The 27,743-nt window shown below is 39.8% G+C and overlaps 1 protein-coding gene and 1 long non-coding RNA gene across 2 annotated transcripts in view; one reads left to right on the top strand and one right to left on the bottom strand.

Moving 5' to 3' along the window:
* Nucleotides 1-821: 821 nt before the first annotated feature.
* Nucleotides 822-27,743, bottom strand: part of SMARCA2 (SWI/SNF related, matrix associated, actin dependent regulator of chromatin, subfamily a, member 2) — a 173,140-nt gene continuing 146,218 nt past the window's right edge. Inside the window, 5 exon segments of the mRNA XM_041745079.1 lie at nucleotides 822-1,718; nucleotides 2,794-2,936; nucleotides 17,890-18,022; nucleotides 21,245-21,346; nucleotides 21,852-21,957. Coding sequence (XP_041601013.1) covers nucleotides 1,683-1,718; nucleotides 2,794-2,936; nucleotides 17,890-18,022; nucleotides 21,245-21,346; nucleotides 21,852-21,957 — 520 coding nt within the window. The 3' untranslated portion in view covers nucleotides 822-1,682.
* LOC121485065 lies at nucleotides 2,943-15,654 on the top strand. Its single transcript, XR_005986192.1, has 3 exons — nucleotides 2,943-3,121; nucleotides 3,913-3,975; nucleotides 15,512-15,654. It is a non-coding gene; the product is annotated as an uncharacterized LOC121485065 (long non-coding RNA).

The following is a 27,743-nucleotide window of genomic DNA, read 5'->3' as shown; positions in this document are numbered from 1 at the left end:
TGGCATTCTCCTTGGGCGATTCTAAGGAAGGTAGTTGTCATCAACCTCCTCGAGAGCAGAGAAAACACTTCTGTCTTGGTCCCTGCAGTAATGAGTTCTTTAAGAAAGAAGGGGCTAGCCTTCTTTGAAAATTTTTAAAAACAAATAAGTGCACGACAGTTTTGGGACAGTTGGGGAAACATGACTATGATTCCACAGGAGATACTAGGAAACTATTAAGTTCCCTTTAGTATGAAAGGATTGGGGGAGGCAGGAGATGACTTTAATCGTAGTTTTGTGCTCAAGTATTGAGGGGTAAAGTGTCATGATGGCTGTGACTTAGTTTCAAAATAGTTTAATGGAGAGTGGGACAAAATATTAACCATTGTTGCATCTTGGTAGAGTATATGGGTGCATGGAACCTGTTTTTCACTTGAGCACTTGTGAAATATTTCAAAATTAAACTAATACAGATTTATTACATCCATATTATAATACACTATAAATCTGTATTGCCATATAGCTTATAGGGCTAGTAAACAATTTAAAGCACTGGAAAAGATTGAGCAGGGACTTAGTGTGGTTTGGCCCATGGCAACATGCCTCCTATTGCTTGAGATTAGCCTCTTCTCTTTGCGATAAACCTGGCTCATTCCAAGAGACTGGCCCTCTTGATCCTTTTTTTCTTTTTCCCCCTACAAGTGTTCTGTAGCCAGAGACTGCCCAGCCCTCTGCAGGAGACTCAGGCACCAGGGTTTCAATCCCTTAGAACTCAAAAAACAAGAGGCAGTGTTTGTTGAGCTAAATTATCTCTTTATTAGGAAAGCACCAACACCACATTCTTGGAAATTACTGGAATTTTATTTGCCTCAGGCTTATGACTTGCAACCAAAGACATTGTGCAAAGAAAGCAAAGATTAAGTACACTTTAGGGAGAAGGAGACGATACACATTGGTAACATAGGAGATCAGGTTGACAAAAGAAGCCATCCAATACACTATATAGATTGCAATATTCAATAGCGTTTTCAACAAAACTTTTTTTTTGTTTAAATCAAGAGCAAAAAAAATTAAGCAATGTTTACAGTAGACATAAATCTTATACAGTTCAAAAAGCATTTTTTTCAGATCATAGAGCATAAAATGGAAAAATGTCTATGCAGGTGAAGTCTAACTACTGTACATTTATCACCTATTAAAGTTGCTTATATGTACCACAGTGTAAAAAAAAAAAAACCGAACAAATTAAAACCTTGAAAATTGCCTGATGAAAAATAAAATAACCAGTGGCTTTTAATGGCTTCTCCTGGTTATCAGTGCTACAAAAAGACAAAAAAATCTCATCTGAACAGGTGGTAAAACCAGGCACAATCAAACCGTTACCAAATTAGACCCACCCATAGAAATATACTATCCACCCACATATTTTCCATCAAAAGCTTTGTCTGTTTTTAATCTTTGAATCTTTGAGGCCCATTTGGTCACAATATGTTACAAATATTTGTGTGTGTGTCTGTGTGTGTTGTGTGTTTTTACACCATGATATCATATGTTTGTCTGGCACTATCCTAAAGCTAGTTTATAGATGATGATGATACAGAAATAACCCAGTGCCCATAGGACAAGTGAACTCACTGGGTAGAAATGAGAGAGGGGAGGAAGGAGTTCAGTTCTACCGAGGGGGCGGGGAAGGTCCATACTGATCACTCATCATCAGTCCCACTTGCTTCTGACTGTTCCTAAAAATAAAAATATGATTAAAAATGAAATAACACATAAGAAAAAGATATAGTAGACCCTCCAGAGGCAGAGTAGAAAAGAAATGACATTTTGGAAAGAGTTCACCTGTTCCTCATTCTGTGGTAGGAGCTCCTGCTGGGGAATTCCAGAGCACAACCTGCCATCTGTACCACTGTCTTGCTCTCTTTCTCTTTGGCATGAAAAGTTTCAAGGCTAATAACTCTTATTTTTAGCACGATGGGCTTAGAAAATCCACCAGAAAAAAAAAAAAAAAAAGAAAATCCACCAGAGATAAAAAGGACCATGCATTTGCTGCCTACTTCATGGGTAAGTTTCTTAAAGAAAACACAGCATTGTTAAGTATATTTGAAAAAGTCTGGGCCAAGGGTGAAGGCTGGGTGGGGTGGCTTAAGAATTCTCACATGTTTTTCATCAGACTCAAAGGGCAGTGCATTTCCTGCAGGAAAACCAAATTAGCCTGCAGACTAAATCCAGAGGTGGGGGGAAAAAGGTAGGGGAGTTGGTGATACAGAACCTGAGGTCTCCTGGAAAATAAGTACCATGGAAGGCACTTCCCAAGGCAAAGTAGCAAAAGTCTCCGCCAGCGCTGCCATGTGTCGCCTGCATCTGGGGCCAGTGCACTAGATCCAGTTACACTGTTTGCTTCTGTGACCTACAGAGTCTAGGCACTGGTTTCTGAGCTAGGCTGCAAGGGACAGAGCTCTCTGAGGAGGCTCATGCAAGCATTAATGATGACACCAGCGGGCAAGGTGAGTCTTTCAGGGCTTGGTTCTATACCTGCTCCTGAATTTTTCAAATATTAAAAAACCCAGCCAGAGAGAAGACTGTATTCCTAAGTGGCAGGAAGATAAGAAAGCTCACATGAGGAGTTAAACAGGCACTAACCCAAAGCCCGAAAATCCTTTGTTATAGATCATGAAGCTCAGTTCACAACCCTCAGTAATGAAATCTCCCTACGTCTTTACATTTCCATTTCTGGATAATAAAGCAGTTACGTGAGAGGAAAGGAGTGGAGAGGGCTTCTGGGCTTCAGCCAAAGCCAGTTCCACTTACATTTTCATCCTGCTCCTCATCACTGTCGAAATCGCTCACTACAGGCTTGGCTTTTCCCCGATTCGGCCTTTTCTTGCCTTTGCCTTTGTCCCGGCCTTTCTCGTCTTTCTTATTGAGCTTGATTTTCACCTTAACGGATTTTGCTAGAACAAAAACAAAACAGTAGTGAGGAATCGCAGGGAAGTTCTTTGACTTCCCTGTAGTAAGAATATCATCATGCTGCAGAGGACAAACTAAAGGTCCCAGAGCACCCAAAAGGTTCTCGGCTTATGTCTGTTGTCCATCGTCCTGGTAGCACCCTCTTCATCCTCCTAACCAAGATGTGTTGGTGAGTAGAATTACACTGTTACCCAAAACAGGCAACACTAGGGGATGAGATCCCCTGGAAGGCAGTGGGCGGGGTCCTTTTGCAGCTTCCTAATTATCAGACAGGGATCTTCCTCAGCAGGATAAGCAGAGCTGCCTTTCCTACTTGGGGAGGGTTGAGGTTGTTTGACAGAATTGTACTTTTTCCTTACAAAGTTAAGTATAAATCTTTTTTTTTTTTTAAGGCCAATGTTACTGTGTAAGTAGTTGACTTAAAAGGAAAATTCAAAGTTGAATAATAGCACAGAAAAGTACAAAATGGAAAGTTAAATGATTATTAACACTTTCTTTCCCCATCTCTAGGATCTCCTTATTCTTCCTGGTGATTATTTCTAGAAAAAAAACCCAATTTATAGTTTATAAATCATACGGCGAGACAATTTAGAGAATTCAAGCGCATGCACCCATATATCCACTTGCTTTATGCATGCCCAAATTTGAGGCCTCGCCTTTATTCTCACATAATGTGGGACATTTCTATCCATTGATGTATACCTGCCTCATTCTTTCCAACGCCTGAAAATGTTCTACCTTAAGTGTCTGCTATAAATGATTTAAGCAGTCCTGTAGTGATGGGTGAAGTTCCCAGTTTTTGTTTTATTTGCCAGTGTAAAGCAAAGTGGCTGTAAACCTCTTTGTTGACAGATCTAGCAGAATTTGGGGGAGGTATGGTGAATATATCCATATGGGAAACTTCTAAGTGTCCTGTTAAATTAACCTTCAGGATGACAGCACTCCTATTCACCTGTACAGGGCTATTCTAAGGATCGGAATAAAGAAAAACTCGTGGAGAGTTCAACACGCAATGCCACAGAGGTAAGTGTTGTAGCCCAACATACAGGGAACATCTGTTCCACGGTACTGTTCTGGGATGGGTATCTATAGAAAACTTGATGAACTCACTGAAGGTGTGGGACTCTCTCAAGACACCTAGAAAGAGATACTACTATCCTGGAGGGAATTAGAGCTCCAGAGGGAAACTTAGGAGAGATTTTTACACTTCTTTTGTGAAGGAACCCATCACTACATTTACAAAAATTGACAACACAGTTGAGATCTGAGCTGTTCTGAAGGGTAGCGCCAGCATAGGCCCTCTGCCCATCCCAAGTCTGCACAGTGGTTCTCTCCTAGTCAAGGCTTCCAACCCTTGTACCCAAATGTCTGCTCAAAATGGACTATAAGGTGTAGGGGTTGGTGGTTGGCGTGGTGTAGGAAAAGAAGAAAAGATAGGAGATGAAAAGGTCGGCCAAGTAATAGAAATGCATAAAGATATAAAGGCCTCAAAAAAATGTCTGTGAAAAGAAAGAGTGAAATCTCTATCTATACAGGTGGAGGCCTTCCTGACATTTGCAGTGCAGAAAAATCCCTGCGAAGTGTAAAAGGGCACAAGACAGAAAACTTAAGAAAATGTCTTTTCAAGTACATAATTTAAGTACATCCTGGTGTGTGGGATACTCTAAAACTATCAGGCTCAGGTGTTGGTGGACACGAACCTCCAGGAAACCCACTTGACAGGCTGCCCGGCAGAACCAGGCTGAAAGCCTGGACCAGCAGCTGAGCACTATAAATAGCATCCTCCACCTTTAGGATATTGCCTTTATGGACTCACGAAAACTACTAATTATCAAGGGTGGCACGCAGAATAACAGTCCTAATCCCAAAATGTGACATTACATGGCAAGAGCAGCTGACCTTGAGAAGCAGAGACATCCTGGATGAACCAGGTGAGCTCCCAAGTCCTTCAGAAAGGACTGGTTCATGAAGGCAATGAAGGGACATTCTAAATTCACCTCCCAAGAACATACCCAATCCACAGGAAACAAAGCCCCCCATATGAGCTGAGTGACCCCTATACAGCAGGTAACTAAGGAAAACACCTCAAAAAGGCTGGAGAGGCTGAGCTACACTCACCCTAAACCCCACCCCTGGGGTGGGTGACCCAAAATCAGGAGGGAACTCCAAACTTGGAGACTCTCCCAGAGGAGTTAAAAGCTTGAACCCCACATTGGGCACACCAACCTTTAAGACCTGCACCTGAAGGAGGAGTCCCTAAAACATCTAACTTTGAAAACCAGTGGGTCTTGCATGTAAGAAAATGTCCCGAGGCTCTAATGAGCTGAGAGGTGGGTCTCCTGCCTGAGGACCCAGGCAATGACTGAGCCCCACTCAGACTTCAGGTGAAAGAGGCTTCTTGGTTTTGTTAAAAGGGGCAGGCACCTAATTTGATGCCCACTTCAAGGTCTGCTGGGGAGCCCTCTCATGATGGAGACTTCTTTGCACTTTCCCTTATCTCACACTGGTGTAACAGTTTACATCTTGGACAGGAGCTTGTGTACTCCTCTGGTACCCCAGGTTTAGCAGTTAGGACCCCCTCAGGGCACAGCCAAAGACAAGAGTCCAATTATCGCAGTCTTTTGGGGCAAGAGGCACAGATGTGGTGTGTGGGGGAAGTTTCTAATGAAACCCACATCTATCTAAGGACAAACAGTAATCCTTGCACAGGATCTTACAGGGTGGGCATGATCCTTGAGCTCCTCTTCTGCCACACTCTGGCAAGCCAGTATCTCTCAAAAGGCTGGCTAGAGGACGGCCAGCCAGGGGACATCTCGAGGTCACCTGGCTCTGGTGGCCAGCTGGCTCATGCTGGGGATCCAGCAGCACTGTGTATGATCACCTACTTGACAAGTTGCTGCCCGAGGGTCTGGCATCTAAGCTCACAGAGATTCTCCCCTTTGAGAGGATGACTGGTCTTTGGCACAACCTTAACATGGTTGCCACTAAAAATAAGAGGCTGCTAACAAAGAACAAGGATAGGGCTAAGGAAGTTACATCTCTATCAAGAGTGAGAAAAATGGTGGTTTAACTCATGCATTGAAACCAACACAGAGTCAAGGAAAATGAAGAGACACAGGAATGTGTTAAAAACAAAAGAGGAAGATAAAAACTTAGGTGTACCCCTGCCCTTACCTCCATTTTTTAAAAAAAGATTTTATTTATTCATGAGAGACACAGAGAGAGGCAGAGATAGAGGGAGAAGCAGGCTCCCTGTGGGGAGCCTGATGAGGGACTCAATCCCAGGATCTTGGGATCACGACCTGAGCCAAAGGCAGATGCTCAACCACTGAGCCACCCAGGTGCCCCCCACCCCTTACCTCCATTTTCTTAGGGACTGTTTCAGATGAGGAGTTGAAAATAATGGCCACAAAAGTGCTCACTGGACAGGGAACACAGTGAGAACTTCCACAAAGAGGCAGAGAATACAAATGAGTACCCAGTAAAAGCGGAAGAGGTGAAGAATGCAAGGACTGAACTGAAAGCTCCAGAGGGGATTCCACAGAAGCCCGAAGGAAACTGGGCCTGGATGGAGGGCCTTGAAAAGTACTAAGAAAATCCCCTAAGAGTAGCAGCAGATTTTTCAGCAGAAACTTTCTATGCCGGAAAGTAGCAGCTGCTACAGGCACAGTAAAAGTGCTCAAAGAAAAAAAATTAAAAAGGCCAACTAGGAATATTCTACCTGGCAAGTTTATCATTCAGAGTTGGAGAGAGAAAGAGGTTTTCCAGATAAGCAACAGCTAAAGTTCATCAACACCAAACAAGCCTTATAAGAAGAGTGATGACTTTTTCAGCTAAAAATGAAGGGTGCAAATTAGTAGCAAATTGTATGGAAAAAATAAATCTCACTGTAAATATATAGTAAAGGTAGTGAACTGATCACTTGTAAAGTTAGTATGAAGGTTAAAAGACAAAAGTCATAGTAAAACAAGGAGGGGGTGCCTCAGTCAGTTAAGCTTCTGCCTTCAGCTCAGGTCATGATCTCAGGGTCCTGGGACTGAGCCCCACAACAGGCTAACTGCTGAGGGAGGAGCCTGCTTTTCCCTCTCCCTTGGCCCCTCCCTCTACTGGTGCTCTCTCTCTCTCAAATCTTAAAAAAAAAATAAAGAAACCTAAAAAGGTAGAGAGGGTAAAGATGTTGAGCTTTAGAATATGTTAAAATTTAAGTTGTTATCAAGTTAAAATACACTATGCTATAAAAGTCTCCTGGCAACACAAAGCGAAGACCTACAGTAAATACACAAAAGATCAAAAGAACTAAGGATACCACTAAACTGAGTCATGAAACCATGGATGTGAAGGAATGCAAAAGAAAGGTTCAGAGAAGAACCATAAACATTCCAGAAAACAACTGAATGGCAATAAGAACATAGCTATCAATAATATAAGTGAACTAAAGAGGCCAAAAGATAGGTTGACTGAATGGATTAAAAAAAAACGAAAAAACAAAAAACAAGACCCAGTTCTTGGCTGCCTGTAAGGAAACTTCCTCCAGGCCTACAGACACACAGACTTAGAGGGAAGGGATGGAAAAAAAAAAACAAAAAAAAAAACCCCCAAAAAAAACCCCCAAAAAAAAACTCCATGCCAATGAAAACCTAGAGCAACAATAATTAGACTAAGGGAAGTCTTTAAAAAGGAAAAAAGAAAGGCATTGCATGATGATGAAAAGGTCAATCCAAGAAGATATAACATTCATAAATATTTATGCACTGAATATAGGAACACCTAAATACATGAAACAAATATTAAAGACTATAAAGGAAGAAAAGGACAGTATTATTACTTTGCTTACACATCAGTTGATGGCCTTAAATGACACATGAAATCACATGAAGTTAAACATATGTATAGAGAACATTCCCTCCAAACACTGGAGAAGATATTCTTTTCAGGGCCGCAGACACCATTGTCCAGGACTGATAACATGTTGGGTCACAGAACAGTTCTCAATATATCTAAGAAGAATGAAATCATGGAAAGTCCTTTTTTTTTTTTTTTTTTTAACTACAACAGTATGAAACTAGAAATCACAAGAAGGAAACAGGATAAAAGATCCACAAAGATATGGCTACTAAACATTCTCAACAACCACTGAGTCAACAAAGAAATCAAAAAGGAAATTTAAAAAATCTCTTGCACAACTGAAAACGGAAATACAAGGTTTCAAAATCTGTGCATGCAACACAAGCAGTTCTCAGACGGAAGTTCATGGCAATACAAGCACACCTCAAGAAACAAGGGAAAGCCCAAAGTTAGTCAAAGAAGATAAATCAGAGAGGAAAGAAGTGAAATTGAGACTAAAAAAATAGAATACATCAATGTAACTAAACATTGTTTGAAATGATATAAAAAATTGATAAACCTCTAGCCAGACTCATTATGAGAAAAAGGCTTAAATAAAATCAGAAATGCAAAGGCACATAAGCAACTGCTATAAACAGTTATATGCCAATGAGTTGGAAAACAGAAAAAAAAAATCAATTCCCAGAAACTTATCTTCTAAGCCTCAATTATGAAGAAATAGAAAATCTGAATAGAGCAAATCCAAGTAATAAAATTGAATCTGTTTCATGGGTTTTTAAATTACTAAGTCCAGGACCAGAAAGCTTTATAGGTGACTTCTAGCAACCACTTAAAGAACAGTTAAAACCTATCCTTCTCAATTATTCCAAAACTTAAAGAAGGAATTCTTTCAAATTCATTGTACAAGGCCAGCATTACCCTGATACCACACAAAGACACTACAAGAAAAGAAAACACAGGCTAATATACATGAAGGACACAGATACAAAGATTCTCTATATTAGCAAATTGTTAATATCTCTCAATATTAGCAAATTGAATCCAACAATGCATTAAAAGATCACATACCAGTCAAGTGAGATTTATTTCAGGGATGCAGGATGGTTCAAATCCACAAAAGAATATAATATACTACATTAACAAAACAAAGTATAAAAATTCTATCTCAATAGATGCCAAAAACACATCTGATAAAATGCAACAGTCATTTAGGATAAAGATTCTTAACAAAGTAGTATACAGGGAACATACCTCAACATAATGAAGACCATATACAAAAACCCCACAGCTAATAACCTATTCAAATGGTGAAAAACAGATCTCTTTCTCTAAGAACAGGAATAAGCCAAGGATGCCTATTCTTGCTACTTTTATTCAACATGGTATTGGAAGTCCTAACCAGAGCAGTTATTGAAGATGAAGAAATAAAATGCATCCACATTGGAAAGGAAAAAGTGAAAGTGTCACTATTTACAGAGGACGTGACACTATATATAGAAAAGCCTCAATATGCCACCAAAACACTATTTAGAATGAATAAATGATTTGGCAAAGTAGTTACAATACAAACATCAACATACGGAAATCATTTATGTTTCCATACACTGCTAATGAGCTATCAGAGAAATTTAGGAAACAATCCTACTTAGGATTACATCAAAAAAAGAAAATACCTATGGATGAATTTAACCAAAGAGATGAAAGAAATTGAAGATAACAATGAATGATATTCCATGCTCATGGGTCAGAAAAAAACAGTATTATTAAAATGTCCATACTATCCACAGTAATCTAAACATTCAATACAATCTCCATGAAAGTATCAATGGCACTTTTTATAGAACTGGAACAAATAAATTCTAAGATTTGTATAGAACCACAAAGGATGTCATATAGCCAAAGCAGTCTTGAGAACAAAGGCAGAGGTATCAAGATCCCTGATTTCAAACTATAATAATGAAAACATCATAGTACTGGCACAAAAAGACACATAGATCAATAGAATAGAACAGAGAGCTCAGAAATAAACCCATATTTATATGGTCAATCTATGACAAGGACAAGACTCTATAATGGGAAAAAGACAATGTCTTCAATAAATGGTGACAGTAAAACTGGTCAGGTGCCTGTTCCCGAGTCACACAGCTCATAAGTGGAGAAGCTGGGATTTGAGCCCAGTGCTGAAATCCCTCTGCAAGGAAGCTGTGGGCATTGCCTTCATTTGGGCAGTGGTCTCTAGGGACCTCAGTCTTCCTGTTCTGCCACCTGAAGATCCTCCAGCCTTATCATCCCAGGGTGGGCGTGTATAATCTCCATCATCGAAGCCCTGTTCCAGTGTCTCAGAGTCTCTACTAGGAGGACCCCAAAACCTGAGTCCACTCTGACCACAAAGCACGGATAACCTTTTTTTTTTTTTTTTTTTTTTGCTACATGCAAATAGGCAAATATTGCTACATGCAAAAAGGTGAAACTGGACCACTATCTTATACCAAAAACAAAATAAATTCAAAATGCAATAAAAGGTTAAATGTGAGACCTGAAACCATCAAACTCCTACAAGAAAACACACAGTAAGCTCTTCAACATCCGTTTTAATATTCTTTTTGGTGCTAGTTTCTTCAGGGAAGGGCAACAAAAGCTAAAATAAACCAAAGGGACTACATCAAACTAAAAAGCTTTTGTACAGTGAAGGAAACACCACCAACAAAATGAAAAGACAACCTACTGAATGTTAAAGATATTTGCAAATCATACATCCAATGAGGGATTCATATCCAAAATATATAAAGAATTTACAAAACTTAGTATCGAATGCAACACAGTTAAAAAATGGGCAGAGGACTTGAATGGTTATTTTCCCAAAGATGCCAGCCAACAGGCACATGAAAAGAGGCTCAACATCACTCATCGTCAGGGGAATATAAATCAAAACCACAATGAGATAGTGCTTCACACCTGTCAGATTGGCTATTATCAAAAAGAAGTGTAAAGTGTTGGTGAGGATGTGGAAGAAAAAGGAATCCTCATGCAGTGCTGGGGGGGGATGTAAGTTTGTGCAGCCACTACAGAGAACGGAGATGCCTTAAAAAATTAAAAATAGTATTACCACATGATCCAGCAATTCCACTTCTGGGTATTTATCTGAAAAAGGAAAACATGAATTCAAAGAGAGATGTAGCCCTATGTTCATTTCCGTATCATTTGCAACAGGCAAGATATGGAAGAATACCTAAGTATCCATCAACAGATACGTGGATAAATAAGATGTGACATATGGGTACACCATAAAAGTCCTCAGCCATAAAAAAGTGAAATCCTGCCATTTACTACAACTTGGATAGATCAAGAGGCTATTATGCTAAGTGAAATAAGTCAGGCAGAGAAAGACAAATACCATGTAATTTCACTTGCATATAGAATCTAAAAAATAAAATGAATAAAACAGACTACACATACAGGAAGAAAATGGTTACCAGGTTGAGGAGGAGTTGTGAAGGATATTAAGAGGTACAAACTTCCATTTATAAATAAAGTCTTGGAGATATAATAGACAGCATAGGGAATACAGCCAATAATAAGGTAATAACTTTTTATGGATTCAGAGGATAACTAGACTTACTGTGGGGACCAGTTTGTAATATATAAAAATATCAAGTCACTATGATGTACAACTGAAACTAAGAGGATATCATATGTCAATGATACTTCAATAAAAAGATCCACCACTCTGCTGCCTACAAAAGAATTCAGATCTAAAGAAACACAGACAAAAATCAAGGGATGGAAAAAGATATTCCATGCAAATCAAAGCCAAAGCACAGCTGGGGAAGCTATAGTTATATCAGACAAAATAAACCTTTAAAGACAATTCCAATAAGAAAAAGATCATTACATAATGATGAATGGGTCAATCCACCAAGGGGATATAGCATTTGTGAATGTTTATGCACCCATCATAGGCACACCCAAAAACATAAAGCAAATATTAACAGACCTAAAGAAAGATATAGATAGCAATACAATAATAGCACATGACTTTAGGACTCCAATTACATCAATGGAGAGATCAACCATACAGAAAAGAAATGAGGAAACATCGGTCCTAAGTGACATGTTGGATCAGAGGGATTTCAAAGACACCTACAGAACATTTCATCCAAAAGCAATAGAATACACATTCTTCTTAATCTCCAGGATAAGTCATACATATGTAAGGCCACAAAGCAAATCTTAAGATGACTTTAATATAAAGCACCTTTTACTGATCAAATGCTATGAAAATAGATATCAATTATGAGAAGAAAACTAGAAAATTCACACACGTGGAGATTAAACAATGTTACTGAGCAACCAAGGATAACAACAAAAATCAAAGAAGAAATAAAATACCTTAAGACAAATGAAAATGAAAACACAGTAAACCAAAACTTAGACAGCAAAAGCACTTCTAAGAAAGAAGAAAAACCTCAAACAACCTACCTTTATATCTCAAGCAACTAGAACAAGAATAAAACAAGTCCAAAGCTTAGTGGAAAGGAGGAGATAATTTAGATCAGAGCAGAACTAAATGGAGAGTAAAAAGATAATAGAAAAGATCAATGAAACTAAAAAGCTGTTTCTTTGAAAACAAGCAAAATTGACGAATTTTTAGCTATGCTCACCAAGAAAAAAAGGTCTCAATCAAAAAATGAAAGAGAAGTTACAACTGCTACTACTGAAATACAAAGGATCTTAAGTGACTACTATGAACAATTATTCATATGCCAACAAATCTGACAGCTTAGAAGAAATAAATTCCTAGGAATACACAACCTACCAAGACTGAATCGTAAAAAGATAGAAAATATAAACAGATCAATTACTGTGTAAAGAGATCAAATTAGTAATCAAACACTTCCAATTGACAGAAGTCTGGGACCAGACAGCTTCACTGGTGAATTCTACTAAACATTGAAAAAAAAAAAAATGAATACCAATTCTCTCAAAGTCAAAGAAGAGGAAGAAATACTTCCAAACTCATTTTCCAAGGCCAGCATTATGCTGGTACCAAAACCACACAAGGATGCTACAGGGAAAGAATATTACAGGCCAGTATCCCTGATGAGTACAGGTGGAAAACTTGTCAACAAAATATTAGCGATACAAATTGAACAATACTTTCAAAGGATCATATACCACAATCAAGAGCAATTTAAATCTAAGGTGCCTGGCTGGCTCAGTTGATAGAGCACACAACTCTTGATCTCAGGATTGTAAATTTGAGCCCCATGTTGGGTATAAAGATTTATAAAGATTAGTTAAAAATAAAATCTTAGAGGAGATTTATTTCAGTGATGCAAGGATGGTTCAAATCCATAACTCAATCAATGTGATGCACCATATTAACAAAACAATGGATAAAAATCATGATATCTCAATAGATGTAGAAAAAGCATGAAAAAATTCAACAGCCATTTGTGAAAGAAACTCTCAACAAAGTACATATACCTCAACATAGTAAAGGCCCTATATGACAAGCCCACAATGAATACTATACTTGATGGAGAAAAGCTGAATTCCTCTAAGATCAGGATCAAAAACAAGGATGTTCACTCTTTCCCACTTTTATTCAACACAGTATTGGAAGTCCTACCTGGAGAAGTTAGGCAAGAAGAAGAAAAAAAGTTGGAAAGGAAGAAGAAAAACAATCACTATTTGCAAATAATATTACACATAGAAAAACTCTAAGATTCCCCTAGAGTCTTCAAATTAAATGTTAGAGCTAATTGAAGAATTCAGTGGAAGGATACAAAATCAGAATGCCAAAATCTTTTGTATTTCTATACATTACTAACAAGCTATCAGAAAGAAATTAAGAAAACTATTTCATTTACAGATGCCTCACAAAGAATAAAATACCTAGGAATAAATTTAACCACGGAGGTTAAAGACCTATAAACTGAAAGCTATCAGACATTAATGAAACAAACTGAAGCATACACAAAGAAATGGCAAAAATATTAGTGCTAGCAACTGGAAGAAACATTGTTAACATGTCCATATTACCCAAAGCAACTGGTAGATTCAATGCAGCCTATCAGTATTCCAATGGCCAATTTTTTTTTTTTTTACAGAAATAGAACAATCCCCTAAAGCTGTATGAAACCACAAAAGATCCAGTGTAGCCAAAGCAATCCTGAGAAAGAACAAAGCCAGAGGCACCACACTCATTGATTTCAAACTATATTACAAAGCTATAACAATCAAAACAGTATAGTGCTGGCATTAAAAACAGACACATACATCACTGGAACAGAACAGAGAGCCCAGAAATAAAGCACACTCAGTTAACAACAAAGGAGCCAAGAATGTATAATGGCAAAGGGACAGTCTCTTCAGTAAATGGCACTGGGAAAACAGGAAAAAAAATGAAACTGGATCACTATCTTACACCATACAAAAATTATATAACAAGAATTATTTCAACATGGATTAAAGACTTGAGCCTAAGACCTGAAACCATAAAAGTCCCAGAAGAAAATAAGCAGTAAGATCCTTGACACTGGTCTTGACTTTGTTTATGGTATCCAATCTGAAAAATCATTGCCAACAAAAGCAAAAATAAACAAGTGTGACTATATTAGGCGAAAAAGTTTCTGCACAGCAATGGAAACCATCCACAAAATTAAAATGCAACCTACCAAATGGGCGAAAAAAAAAAAACCCCTGCATATCATCTCTGTTACAGAGTTAATATTCAAAATCTGTAAAGATCTTCTGTAACTCAATAGCAAACCACCCTGATTCAAAAATGGGCCAAGAAATTGAACATTTTCCCAAAGATATACACAGATGGGCAACAAGTACATAAAAAGGTGCTCAACATGTCTCATCATCAGGAAAATGGGAGCTCACAACCACAATGAGGTACCCCCTCGCATCTGTTAAAATAGCTAGTATCAAAAAGACTATAATAAGTCAGATTATTATCTGAGTGAGGATATGGATTAAAGGGGACCGTCGTACACTGCTCATGGGGATGTGAATTTGTGCAGCCACCATGGAAGACCGTATAGAGGGTCCTCAAAAATTAAAAATAATCATAATCCAGCAATTCTATGTGTGGGTGTTTACATGAAGAAAATACTAAATCAAAAAGATGAACCCCCATGTTCATTGTGGCATTACTTATAGTGAAGATTTGAAACAACTAAGTGCCTACTGATGGGTAAATAAAAAAAATGTGTGTGCGCACACACGCGCATGTGTAGTGGAATCCTGTTCAGCCATAAAGAGGATGAAATCTTGCCATTTGTGGCAACAAGATGGGCCCAGAGGGGCTTAGATTAAGTGAAATGAGCAAGATAAATAACCGTATGATCTTGCTTAAATGTGAATTCTTAAGAATAAAACAAAACAAAACAAAAAATCCCCTGAGGCTAGTTACCAGAGATGGGGATTGGAGGCTGAGTAAAGGGGGTCAAAAGGTACAACTTGTAGGTATAAAATAGTCCAGTGGTTTAAGGTAGAGCACGTTAACTGTAGTTAATAATACTGTATATGTGACAGTTGCTCACAAAGTACATCTTTTACATTCCCAGCAAAAGAAAACACTTCTAAGTATTTGTGGTGATGGATCTGAACCAGATTTACTGCGGTGAACGTTTTACAATATAGACAACTATTGAATCCTTAGATTGTACACCTGAAATTAACATATCTGTTATACACTCAGTTTTAAAAGGACGTAGAAGAAGAGAGGGTCGAAGGGAAACAGCGTGAGAAAGACGCCTGGGACCTGGGTTCTCGCCTTCAGCCTCCATCGAGGAGTGCAGGACACGGTCACCTTGATTTTGGTCCAGAGAGACCCATAGCACACTGTGCCCTACAGAACTGTGAGCTAATAAATGAATGTTGTGTTAAGCCACTATGTTTGTGGTGATTTGTTACGGCGACCACAGCAAGTTAACACACTGCATCTCAAGAGAGTAAAAGGGCAGCTCTCTGAAAACAGATTAGAGATGTGGCTCTGAAATCAGGAACTTTCTAGCTAAGGTCTGTTATGTAGACCAAAGACCTCACATGCTGGGATATCAGAACTGGGGAATAAACTGTGCAAAGTTGGGAAAGGTTAAATTAATAAAAGGCAGAATCATTGAGAAGAATGACACTGAGGACAGGTGTGGGTGTGGGGAGTGAGACACTCAAGCACACTGCTGACAAAGATAGAAACTCCAGGCCATGGGGCAGTGTGCACACATCAGATGTTTGGAAAATGTCTACAGTGATATATGGGTAAACATTTTCAGGACATTATTTAAGAGTGAGATTGATACATTGTGTTAGACTCCATTAATGAACGTTTATATTGCTATATGAAGGCACTCACTGCCATAGGAAAATGTTCATAATATAGAAAAATTAGGCTGCGAACCAGTTTGCTGGGCTTTTTATAAAGAAAATAGGGAGAGAAAAAAACTGGAAGGCAAATTCTCAAAATGTTACGTGTATACCACATCATGGAATTACACACTGTCCTTTGTTAAGAAAATACTTTCCAAGTCGTCTGCATTGTGTCCTCAGGAACAAATCTAATAAATTTGAAGTCTACCTATAGTGTTTTACATAGTAGACCCTAAACCATTGGGATTTATTACTTGGGGAGGAGGTACAGGTGAGGACATAATTCGGTAAGAAAGTTGAGACTTGGGATCCCCGGGTATCTCAGCAGTTTAGCGCCTGCCTTCAGCCCAGGGTGTGATCCTGGAGACCCAGGATCGAGTCCCACATTGGGATCCCTGCATGGAGCCTGCTTCTCCCTCTGCCTCTGTCTCTCTCATGAATAAAATCTCTTAAAAAAAAAAAAAAGTTGAGACTTTTGAGGACAGCCTTGATCTTGTCAATATAAGGGTTATCAACCAGAGCTGGGGTGAAGCTAAGACACAAGAGGTTATTTGTCTTGGGTGCAAAATTTCTGAACGGATACAGATGTGTTGTGCGCACACGTCCACACACACACACACACACACGGAAATATTATGCAGCCGTAAAAAGAATGATGTTTTGCCATTTGCAATGACATGGATGGAGCTAGAGTATTCTGCTAAATGAAATAATTCAGAGAAAGACAAATACCATGATTTCACTCATATTTGGGATTTAAGACACACACACAGACCAACCGAGCAAAGGAAAGGAGACAAACCAAGAAACAAACTCTTAACTATAAAGAACTGATGGTTACTAGAGGGGGATGGAGGGATGGGGACTTCTGTGATAGGGATTAAGGACAACACCCATCTGCAGAACATTGAGGAGTGTAGAGTTGCTGAATCACTCTATTATTGTACACCTGAAACTAACAGAACACTGTATGGAACTATTCTGCCATTAAAATTAAAAGCTTAATTTAAAAAAATTTCTGAAGGCACCAAAACTCAGTAATCAAAGTAAAGACCCTAACACAGTATTTGAAAAACTCAAAATTAATGCAGCAAAAAAAAAAATCCATAATGAATACCAAAATTTTAAATAAAGGTGGGATCAGTGTCTGATCCATGATGGATAAGATGGACCACGTTTCCAACTCTTTTTGACCATTATCATTTTCTAAGACAGGGATTTTCACAGTGTGGTCCTGGGCTCAGCAGCCTCAGGATTCCCTGGGAATGGGTTAGAAATGCTTGCAGGCCCCAACATGGGTTATAGAACCGACACTCTGGGGGTGGTGCCCAGGAATCAATGCCCATCAGTCCCTCTAGGTGAGAAGGCCACTGTGTTACATAACATAGGTGGTATGAACAGCAATGTTGGTAGAAATTGTATTTTACACTGAGTTTTCAGAGACAACATTCAGTGAGTGAGTGCATGGTGGCTGGCCCTATGCTAAGCTCCATGCATGCATGGGGGTGTTTTTAGTACCTGGGTTTTATAGAGAAGGAAAGCAACCTTGAGCACGGTTAAGCACACTGCCTGAGGTTGCCCAGTGAGGACACAGGAGACCAAGAAGTGGAATCCAGATCTGCTGGACTCCAGTTTTTCGTTAGCATCAGTAGGACCGTCTACGCAGGCAGCAAAGGGCAAAGAAGTGGAGGAGCACAGGCTTGGACTTACCTTCTGACTCAGACTCCTCCTCATCTTCCTCCTCCTCCTCTTCGTTGCTTTCGTCCTCACTCTCTTCCTCTTTGGCAATTTTCTGCCGAGCACTCTTAAACACAGACTGTAAGACGATCGAGTCTTCATAGATCTAGCGGGTCAGAGTGGCATTGGTTAAAAACTGAAAACCAAAGCCCCCTAGATTCTCATCCACAGTGTGCTCTTCTCTTCGAGGAACACACCTGCTTTGTTACACGTGAATCCTATTATCTTCCATCAGTAATAGCTTTTATGGCAGCAGAAAACCCAATAGGAAAACACTGAACTCAAATATAGACACACTTATTCTTAGGGGAAAAAGCCCATTTGCAGGTGAAATAGTGTGTGTGTGTGTGTGTGTGTGTGTGTGTGTGTGTGTGTAAGGGCACAGATACTTAGGGAAAGGTGAGCTTCCATAAAATAGCCTCTCATTTTGCCAACAAAAGGAGTATTTTAAAAAACTAAATTTGAATTGTTCTATCAGATACTGTGGTAAAGCAACCTTCTTTAAAATGCAAATCCCTGGGATCCCTGGGTGGCGCAGTGGTTTGGCGCCTGCCTTTGGCCCAGGGCGCGATCCTGGAGACCCCGGATCGAATCCCACGTCAGACTCCCGGTGCATGGAGCCTGCTTCTCCCTCTGCCTATGTCTCTGCCTCTCTCTCTCTCTCTCTCTCTCTATCATAAATAAATAAAAATTAAAAAAAAATAAAATGCAAATCCCCTAACAAATGGAAGCTGTTCTTTCTTTATTATTAATCAGTATCAGCCATTACTATTCCAATCAATACTTCACTTTTAGTGTATGCACATACCTGAGCACAGCCCTGTGCATTTGCTAAGATCTAAAGTTCAAAAGTGGTCCTGTTTCTCAAAAAACTGAAAACAGAAGTACCATTTGATCCCGCTACCCCACCTCTGGGTATATGTCCAAAAGAACTGAGAGCAAGATCTTAAAGGGAGAGCTGCACACCCATGTTTACAGCACATTATTTTCTTAATAGCCAAGAGTCGGGGCAGCCCGGGTGGCTCAGCGTTTTAGTGCCTGCCTTCGGCCTGGGGTGTGATCCTGGAGACCTGGGATGGAGTCCCACATCCGGTCCCTGCCTGAAGCCTGCTTCTCCCTCTGCCTGTGTCTCTGCCTCTCTCTCTCTCTCTCTGGGTCTCTCATGAATAAATAAATATTATCTTAAAAAAAAATAGCCAAGAGTCAAAGCCGACCCAGTGTCCATGTCCATTAATTAATGGATGGATGGTTAAAAGGCAGTATATATGGAAAATGAATTTATATATATATGTATACACACACACACACATACTGACTGAGTCATGTATATGAAGCAACTAAAGTAGTCAAATTCATAGAAATACAAAATAGAACAGTGGTTCCCAAGGATGGGGGGAGCCGTCTGTGGGGAGGTGTTTCATGGGTATAGAGTTTCAGCTTTACCAGATGAAAGAGTTCTGGAAATCTGTTGCACAATCAAGACAACATACTTAGTACTACTGAACTGTACCCTTAAAAATGGTGACAATGATACATTTCAGGTGTTTCAACAAATACAAAACCATAGTAAACCAATGGCTCTGGCTCTAGAACAGAATCCTTCATTGTAAAGAGGAGCCACACACTTGAAGGTGATGAGGCACCCTGGAGAGAGTACCAAAGGACTTAGTATAAGGGAACAGAGGACGGGGCGGGGTTCTGGGGTGGGGTTTCCGGGACAGAATTTGCCAAAAATCAGAATTCAGCTGCATATTCACAGGTGAGGAGGATTCCATCAGGGCTGAGAAAGGAGGGGGGGATTTTAGGGAAGGAAACCAAGTGAGAAGGAGGGGCATGCCTCTGGCATTGCACCAAGGTCCATTTCCTGGTGATGACCATGGACTGCATTATGCAAGATGTTGTGGTCTTGTGACCATATTAAGGGCACACATGCTCTCTCTGTCCTATTTCTTGCAACAGCATGTGTATCCAGGGATGCAGGTGTTCATGGGGCCCTAGTGATTGGACCACAAACTGTTTAGGTTGAGAAGCAGTGGGGAAGGTGGCTACAGCATGAGGGTAGAGATACAATTTTTGCAAAGGAGCCTATGGAGATGGAATTCGGTCTAGAACCCAATACCACATGGTGATGGTGGGTAGTAGACAGGCAGAAAAAAGTGGTAAGAGAGAGAGCAACTAGTATCCAGGAGGGAGTAAGAAGGAAGCCAGTCGAGAGGCCATGTGTGTGACTCTACTTCTTATGCAAGATAGGCTGTGGGTGGGCAGGGAGACTGCAGCACTGAAGGGGACTGGATGTATGGTACCATGCTGCCCCGGCAGAATATGAAGATCCCAAAAACCTATGCAGGGACTGCAAGTGGGCATTCACAGAACACATCCTTGCTGACTCTTACATACCCTGTGTCCTCGTGTTCATTCTTGCATTCTTTGAATAATGCCTTGAACACAGAAGACATGCTCTCAAGAACTAGTGTTTTGGTCACACACCACCAAGAGCCTGGAAATGTACAGTCTTTTTAGAGAAAGCTTACGCAAGGAATCTTGGTGTTCTCTCCATTTTAATGGCTAGAATTGACACGAAGGTGAAAAACAAGATCTGGAAAGAAACTCCAAGAACTTAACAGTGGCTTGACACTGTAATGCGTGGCAGACACACTGACCTCTCCTTTCTTTTTCAAGATACAAGAGCATTGGGCCAGAAATACAGACAAGAAAAAGGGGGCGCCTACAAAAGGAGAGTGGAACCAGGGTATAATTAAAGTGAGAGAATCCTCCCCCTAGTTATTCTAATCAACTGAGTGTCATTCATTTCTACACAGTAGTAGGCAAGGGCAGTTCTTTATTGCAGCTGGCTTGACAAGCATTTTCTGTAAGCAATCAGAGGCAGTGGTTTTTCTCTAGATGTATTTTTGTTTTGTTTTGTTTTAAATTACAGTAGTTTCACTTCCTGATGCAAGGTTATGGTCAGAGAAACGAAGGTGAGTATCATCAAATTCACAGTCTCTACAAAAGCAAAAACTGTACTTCTAGCCTTTTAAGCATTACACTAAGTGATTTCCTGGAATTCCTCCAATTAGAAGCCAAGCCTTGAAGGGAAACACCCAGTAGGAGCTAGCACAGCTATGGTACAAAGGGGCTGGCCTTAATTTGGAAGTGCCAAAGCCACAATTTACTTACATGCTAGCTAGCAACTGTAGGCTTTTATTTCTTATTTTTGATTCTGCCCAAGGGAGTAGCAATGATTCAAACCGTAGAAAACGAAATGTATCACTTAAAAGCACAGAAGCACCTATAAGGTTAAACATTTTTCAGACAACTCAAGACACACCTGGGATCCCTCCAAGTTGAACGTCTGAGCATTGTGACAGAGAAGCATGACATCTTTCTCCAGGTCACCCAGGCTCCGGTACTTGTGATTACGAATTCTTTCCTAATGCAAATTTTGGATAAAATAGAGGAAAGAAAAGGAGAGGGGAAAAAATGCAAAAAATCATTATTCGGTTAAAAAAAAAAAAAGCCTAATTTTTCCCTTTGTCTTCACAGCCAACCGCCCTGCAGGGGATGCAGGTCTGCACAACTCCAGGGGGCGACATTCAGAGATACCACACTTGGGTGTCCCTTCTTGTAAGGGGGAAGGAGGAGCAGGAGATGGGAAACCAGAACAGCAAAAAGATGGGGGCGGGGGGGGGGGGAGAAGAGTTTGAAACTTCTTCAATAAAACGCAGTATCATACAATATGTGCTCTAGACCTAATAAGATACATATAAAGGCCCAAGGATATCTGAGTCATTCTAGTGACAAGCCCTAGATGGCATGTGTGTGGGGGGGCGGGGGGTGTCCATAGGGGTCAGACAGGATGACACTGCCAAGTCCTGTCATCATTTCAATGAATTTATCCTTCTTTTTTTATAAAGCTTGTAAAACAAAATATCTACCTTTATTTTTTTGAAATCCACCGGCTTCCTAATTAATTCATAATATTCTGGTAATTCCTTCCTCGAAGGTAACTGAATGAAGACTTCACTGAGCTGCCGCCCTGAACTGTAGGGTGGGAGAAACAAACAAAAACATATCCGATCATACGCTACCAAAAAGAGATTTCAGAAAATGTCAAAAAAGCAAACTGTATCCCATGCTTATAGACACAGGGCCCTTTAAATCAAGAGAAATCCCACAACTGTCCTCGAGATTAATGCTCCTTGTGCTAACTCTGAAATCACATTAAAATGCCATTAGATCCCTCTTCTGTCACACATCGGATATGGGAAGTCCACTGTGAGCTCCTTTCCGAGTGAACCCATCTCTGCTTTTTGATAGAAATATTTAAAATGTCCTATTCAACCAACAATTCCATTTTTAAATGAATAATAATTGACTTGGTAAAAAAAAAAATACAATAGCTTTATTTCCACGCTCCTTTGTCTTCAAACTCCCTGTGTACTTAGGAAATGGTATGTTAGAATGTACTCTGGAAACTCAAATGAAAAGCTTTTGTGTGTCCTTCTTTTCTGTCTTATTCCTTTGAGAGCATTTTACACACTGTGACCCAGGCATACCTTTATTATTATTTGCCAGAGGAACCCCTTCAGATTGCCTAACTGCACTCCTGTGCATATGGAGCCATTTGGGCAGAAAAGAACACATTTAGTAAGTACGGATGCCTTGTGTGTCCGGGATTAATGTGGTACCCTCCCTCAAATCCATGGTAGCTTTATTTGAAAGCAAATACTAATAGCAACAAATGCTTAGTGATTTATAACTCTGAAAAACAGTCTATAAAGCATTATAAGCTTTTAACATCACTTAGAATATTAGAAGCAGGCACAGTCAAAGGAACAAAGATCCAATTTAGTTCAAGATTCTAACATCAGACTTGGCCTATCCAGATCAATGGCAGCTTGTGAGGTATGGTGGAGTCATTTTTCACAAAAATCTTGCTTCCCTTACAATGCCGTCTCTACTTCCTTTGTGAAGGCAGACATACCAAAAAATAAACATCAATCACGGCCATGTAAATTCTGGAAGGTGAGCCCAGGAGTGTGCAAGGATGCTAGAAGCTGTGGCTAAGAATGAGTGACAATATGCTGTTTTAATCCATAGTCCCAGCTGTATAATTAAAAAATATTCATAATGACAGTTATCATAAAAAAGGCATGCGCAGTAACTCAAATGGTTGCTTAGCAACCAGTGGGGAAAATGCTGAAGAGCATAGGGGCCTGCATAAATTAACCGAAAATCCTCTGTCAAAGGAATGGGCGAGTTTTTCTGTTAAGCTGGGTCTCTGCTTTATTTTTTTTTAAAGATACATATATGAGCTTCATGAATATGAAAATCAGGGGCACACACAAGAGGTTTAAGAACACAGCAGTTTACCAGGCAATTGGATTTTTAGGTTATCGTGGGAAGAACCAACAAGCGTCTCCCACCCCACAGCCACCCCTACCCGCCCTCCCCCCACCCCTGGCTGATAAATGTGTTTGTACCTCCATAAATCATACCACAAGGTATATGACAAAAACCAGTTTATTTACTATCACCTTCAACACAGGGCCACAACTTCTGGATTCTTTTCCTACCATTCTGAGATTTATATACACAAACATTTTACCTGTTTGAAACAAGAGTATCTGAAAGGCATCAGTTATCCTATTTCTATCCTTGTCTTCTCAACAATCAAAAGTCAGACCCCTTTGTAAACTCAAGATTGAACACCTGACCCTCAATGACATCTTCATGCTGTCATTTTGTACATTGCCAACAGATGGTGTCATTTTTCTATTGATGGGTTACAAGGACATCTTTGTACACCTGTGATGGACAGACTCTTGCTTTCAACTGTAAGACTGGTGAAATAAGGAATCAGCTGTTTACACCAGGAATGTGATAAAGTGCTTTCGAACCGAGGCAAAATGGCCAAAACAACCTTGGTCTGATGTCTCTACCCTTAGTCAGGTTGTGAGGATTCTAGATCCTGTGATGAGACGCGTCCAGAATTGACCTGTGCTCATTGAGGAGACAGCCGAACATTCTCACTCAGAAAATAATACCAAATTTATTTTGTTGAGATGGTTTCAAAAGTTAGTGCTCATATGACTCAATATTCCCATCCTACTTCCTTTCTCCTGTCTCCCTAAGGACAGAGGACAGGAGCAACTGGAATACTTGGAAGCTACGGGAAAATACCTCTTGTGGATGTTGGTTCGATCATCATACAGACATCTCAGTCTGGCTTTCAAAGCGCTCCTCAGCTCATTCTCTGCAAACCCTGTCTGTACTCATGACCTGACTCTTCTGGTCAGGACAGCTTCTTTCCTGTGTGCCTGTGAAGACCACGGCCAATGCCTACTTAGTTACTAATTCCCAGTCTCCATACTTCCAGCCATACTTCAAGAACCCATCCTCCCTAACAACGGGAAGAAATTCTTCCTCTCACACTAACCCTTCGTACTTCACTGCTCAGAACTTAATTCTTTTATATATGTGGGTTTTTTTCTTCTCTCTTTTCCAAAGAGGGTGGTAACATCTTAACGTAGCTAAAAACCTTCCCCATCCCTGTCAGAGGCAGGGCCAGCTCAGGCAGGAATGTCAGGAAGGCATCCAGCTCTACATGACCTATAGGGCCAGCTCAGGCAGGAATGTCAGGAAGGCATCCAGCTTTACAAGACCTATAGAATGTAGTGAGTCTGGGGCACCCACGTGGCTCAGTTAGTTAAGGGTCAGGATCCTAGGGTCATGGGATCAATTCCGGAGTCCAGCTCCCTGCTCAGTGGGGAGTCTGCTTCTCCCTCTCCCCTCCACACACACCACAGTGTGTATGGACACTCTAAAAAAAAATAAATTAAAAAAAAATCTTAAAGAAAGAATGCATCGAGGTAGGAGAACCACTTGCTGACAGATCACTACAAGAACTTCTTTCCTAAATTAAAGGTTAAAAAAAATAAATTAAAAAGGAAGTGAAACAGCCTGCCAGAGTTTTGAATTCTTGGCATTTCTCTCTCAAACTTAAGCTGAGCAAAGGCTTTTTCAATATACCTTTTCAAATGCCTTTTTTTTTTTTTTTCAGTGCTGGAAAGTTTTTTTTAAGTCCAGGACAATGGACTAATTGTATAATGGTTTGCCGAAGGTGTTCTGTTTCTGTTGAAATGCTTAACTTACCACCCCCCCTTCCCAGGTATTTTCCATTATGTCATTTTATACAATTTAAGGCCGAAGTATAAATTGTTGGCTGGAAGTGCACTGCTCTCCATGACAGAAGCGATACCCGCTCCCCTCCTCTGAAAAAGGAATGCACTGATGTTCCATGACTTCACCTCTATTTCGTATAGTGACCTATCACAGAAGAGCAACCATGACCCGGATAAGGAAGAACCTGGGTAGGAGGAGTATAACCTAAAATATAAAACAACAGTGTGTACCTCATGGAGTTTACAGGTGCTGGTGGGCAAGCTGCCCCGAGGTTCCCCTCCACAGAGGTGAATGGGCACAGGGACACACGGCCATGGTGTCGTGGCATGTGTGCCACTATGGGCATGGTGGTTTGCAAACCCTGCATGTACGGCCTCTATGCGCACGGATACACAGACACACAAGTGAGGTGAACTTTGCTGTGCTTCATCTGGGAATCAACTTCTCTCCCATTACTTCAATAAACCAAATGACGCTACTTTCACATCTGTACTCCTGGGACTCTAAATAGTGACAGCATACGTGATGAACATTATATAAACATCAGCTTTACTTCTGATTGCATGTTAGGCAGGACAAATCTGGAAGAGGGCAGAAGCCTGAAATGCACGCTAAGGAACCTACTCCTCTAAAATGCCAGCTGTTGTGCCTTCCCTGCAAACCTAAACCAAGAAGATAAGGTATTGGGTGAGAGATTTTTTGGTTTTTGTTTCATGATTTTCTTTTTATCTACCCAGGCTAATTCGTTGACAATCATGAATAATGGATACTTCTGAAAAAAGAGAATTTACCTAATTATTTCTAACATGGAAATAAACTAAACAAAACCTATCCTGCCTCCATAAAAAAAAAAAAAGATGTCATGATTTAGAATACCCACTTGGAAGGATTTTACAAAAGAAAAAGTTATTATAATCCTAAAGGAATCAAACACAGGAACCCTTCTGGGAAGAAAACTTTAAAAAAAAAAAAACTGTGTTAAAATCACTTGGAAGGATTTTACAAAAGAAAAAGTATAATCCTAAAGGAATCAAACACAGGAACCCTTTTGGGAAGAAAACTTAAAAAAAAACTGCCCTCAATATTGGAGGGTAGTAGGTCAAAGTATGCTGTTGCTTTTCAGTGTCAGATTCCTATAGGGTTAAATACAAACCACTTAAAAATGCACCTGAAACACAATAGGCACCCACTTCCCAGAGAGCCCCCAAAGACCCGAGCCAGGCACAAAACAGGTGTGACAAGCACATATGCTGTGTTCACTATTGCGATCTCTCACCTGAGTCTTACTGAGTATTGATTGATAATTCCTAACAACTTGGAAACCTAAAGAATACAGGAGGTTATGGCAAAACAGAATGCGATGCGGGTAGATTTGCTTTTCACAGTGAAGTGGTAGCTGTTAAAAATCACCCAGGGTTGAGTTAGGACTATAGATACAGGACGTGCCCAAGTTATCAACAAAAATACGATTACATTGGGTTAATGTAAGGTAAATGCCCAGATGTTAGCAGTTGATTAAGGGCTCACTCAGCTCAGTAAGAAAAAGCAGCAAGGCTTTATCAAGGGTCTTAAATACAGTTTACCCTGCTGCATGGTTCTATTTTTGGTGATCTATTCTAGGCTAATAACACACATATGTAACATAGGTTTGTCCATATTACAGACACATACATGAATGATGTTCATCACAGTATTATTTAAAATAACTAATTTAAACCATCCAGAATATTTATTGGGAAAAGGGCAAAGGAATGCTAGAGTCTGAAATTCTGAATCTGAAGAGTATACCTTAAAGAAGGGAAAAATCCTTGTGACCTTCAATAAAAATAAACAAAAACACAAACACAGAGCATCAAATTGTAAATGCAGTACAACTGCAAGTAGGTTTTTAAAAAGTCATAAACTAAGGACCACAAGGAGATATGCCAGAGCATAAATAAATATTCACAACAACATACTTGGATTCAACAGAATGAGAATTTACACTCTAATGTAATTTGGAACCATATCATTATCCATAAATAAAGTAGGTCTCGAACACTTTTACTGGGCTACCTTCTTTAAAAACATGCTGTAAGTCAAAAATCTAATCTAATTTTTTCCGGGGAAATGATATCTAAGGGGTATATGATCAACTTTTATTTATATCACCATAAATAGCACATTTCACCAACTGGCATCTTTTAATTCTACCATAAGGCCAAATAAATAGTAGAAAAGAATAATTCCATAAAATCTTTAATGTATCACAACCATCAAAATCTAATATACTATTTAAGTTCCTATTTCTTTCTTCAGGTTTCTCTCCTTGAACTTATTACTTTGAATCAAAGGTGCTCACCAGGACATGGGATTCCAAGAATATTACTTACTTGCTTAGACAATCATTTTGAGGAAACTTTGAGATCTATCATCTATCACGTGACTCTTTTAGAAATAAAGAGCCAGGATGTCTGGTTGTTTCTCCCCTTTTTTTCACTTGACATTTCCCAGGAGCAGGTAAAAGTATAGAGTCTTTACTGCCCACCTGTTCACCTGTGACCTTGGTCAACTACTTCACCAGTTTATGTCATGTCTTCCTGTAGACCTGGACAGGACTCGAAGAATGCTGTCCTTTCAAAAGGCAAGGACCCACCTTCCCT

The sequence above is a fragment of the Vulpes lagopus genome, chromosome 2, assembly GCF_018345385.1.
Source record: "Vulpes lagopus strain Blue_001 chromosome 2, ASM1834538v1, whole genome shotgun sequence".
Classification (NCBI taxonomy): Eukaryota; Metazoa; Chordata; class Mammalia; order Carnivora; family Canidae; genus Vulpes; species Vulpes lagopus.
Note: the sequence above shows the minus strand (reverse complement) of the source record. Positions and strands in the feature narration are given on the sequence as shown.